Raw genomic sequence first — 1,923 nt, 5'->3', positions numbered from 1 at the left:
GTGCAAGCAATGCAAACAGACCTTAAGTTTCTCACGGGCGCGTCAATTGCCGCGCTCTTATTGGTTGTGTGCTCGTTATCGGAAGCGAATAATCGCGCGGCATCGTGCGCGCGCGTGCAAGAGAAGAAGAAATTTCACACGCACGACGAAGAGGTGCTGGCGGAAGGGTGAAGGAGGAGGGTGAAGAGAAGAGGAGGAGAAGGAGCGACGCGACACGACGCGGCGCAGCGGCAGACGGAGACGGTCGACGCGAACGCAAGTTGACCCGTGTTTCTGCGCTCGAGCGCGCCCGTTTTGCTCGCGATTCCATTCCCCATCCCCGCTGGTAGCGTCTGAAGTCAGACTTCACACCGAGTCACTGCCGTTCTGTGAATCGGAGTATTGCATTCTTGTGTGTCGCGTCCCATCACGAAGCGCAGTGCCCGTGCGTGTCACGCGCGCTGCCGTTCGCGGGCGAGAAGAAAAAGAGTGCGGTGCAATTCGTGCCGATACATACGTAAGGTTGAGGCGAGGTGGTATGATGGTCTGATCGCGGTCTCAACATGACCGTGGATTTTGTCGACTACTTTTGGGTGAGTGATCTAAAAGGATCAATATGTCTTTCTTCTTGCTTCTTTATATATTTTCTTTTTCCTGTGCCGCGCGTCTGTCTCATTTCTTCACGGACGAACGCGAAACGTCACTCTCACCCATTCAGTCAGCGCGCGTGAATTTAGGTTATGTCGCGAGAGAATGTATTCGTCCGTCGTAATCTCCTCGCCGTCACGATTCTCTTCGACCCTATCCCAATCCTGATTCCTACGCCCTTGCCCTCGCGCGATTATTATCTGTTATGATGCTCCGTTAATGTAGTCTCTTTCTCCTTCCTATCTGCCGTTTATCGTTTTCTCACGTTCGTTACATACCGAGACGTTTTATTAGCTTTTGACACACACTTTCTCTTCCGTTCTTTTTCCATTTCTTCCTTCTTCTATTTGTGTCTCCATTCCTTTCTATTTTTTCCGTTTCTTTCTTTTTCTCACTCTTTCTGTTTTCTTTCCTTCTTTCTCTTTTTTTTCTTTCTCTATTTTTTTCTTTCCTTCTTTTCTTTCTTTCGTTTCTCTTTTATTTTTCCTTTACTTCTTTTTCTTATCCTTTCTTTTTTTTCTTCCCCTTCTTTTTTCTTTTTTCCTTTCTCTTTTTCTCCTTTCTCTGTTTTCCTTCTCCCCTCTTTTCTCTCGCTTCCCCTCTTTTTCTCCTTCTACTTGTTCTTCTCGTACACGTCGTATGTGAGTCGATTCATTGTTTGAAGAAAAAAAAAACACGCGTGGAAATAATATTTCTTTAACACGTACGTTGCATTCCTAAGCAGTCTGCCATACTCCAAGTCTGAATTACGTGTTTTTATGTACGAGGTCGAAGGACATCTGCCACATGTCGGTTTCTGTATTTATACCGTCCCGCAATTAGCCTCCTCTAATTGCAGGCGTATTCACGCACATTCTTTGCAAGGTGCATCTCAACGAGAATCTTCGCGCGCTGAAGATTGCACGCAAAAGAAATTTTTGCTAAATCATATCGAGCTCGCGAGAGACATTGAATTTCTTCCCCTCAAAGTCAAAGACATTACGTTAAACTACTTAATTGCTCAATATCGTTCACAATGTTTGGTTTATATTGCAATATTTGATTTATGTAACTTTAATAGAGCGGTGGTATTCATAGTCTAATGTTATATTCAAGATCATCTTAAGTCTGGTAATGGACACTCTTGACACATCCAGCTAGTGAAATGAATGAAATGATTGTAAGCGTCTCGAGATTGTATTTAAAGATGATCTTGAGTGTAAGATCGGATGAATACTGATGGTAAAGTTTTATAAGTATATTTTTATCATTATATGTATATTTCTATATTATGGATATATACATATATATATATAT

The 1,923-nt window shown here is 43.1% G+C and overlaps 1 protein-coding gene across 6 annotated transcripts in view; it reads left to right on the top strand.

Moving 5' to 3' along the window:
• Positions 1-249: 249 nt before the first annotated feature.
• Positions 250-1,923, top strand: part of LOC108684077 (F-BAR domain only protein 2) — a 21,490-nt gene continuing 19,816 nt past the window's right edge. For all 6 annotated transcript variants that reach the window (XR_001931620.1, XR_001931619.1, XM_018188140.1 and 3 more), the window contains exon 1: positions 250-572. Coding sequence is in view for 4 of the 6 variants with exons in the window: in XM_018188140.1 (XP_018043629.1) it covers positions 543-572 (30 nt within the window). In the remaining 2 variants the exon portion in view is untranslated. The remainder of the gene's footprint in view (positions 573-1,923) is intronic.

This window comes from Atta colombica, unplaced genomic scaffold (genome assembly GCF_001594045.1).
Source record: "Atta colombica isolate Treedump-2 unplaced genomic scaffold, Acol1.0 scaffold126, whole genome shotgun sequence".
NCBI classification, from domain to species: Eukaryota; Metazoa; Arthropoda; class Insecta; order Hymenoptera; family Formicidae; genus Atta; species Atta colombica.
Note: the sequence above shows the minus strand (reverse complement) of the source record. Positions and strands in the feature narration are given on the sequence as shown.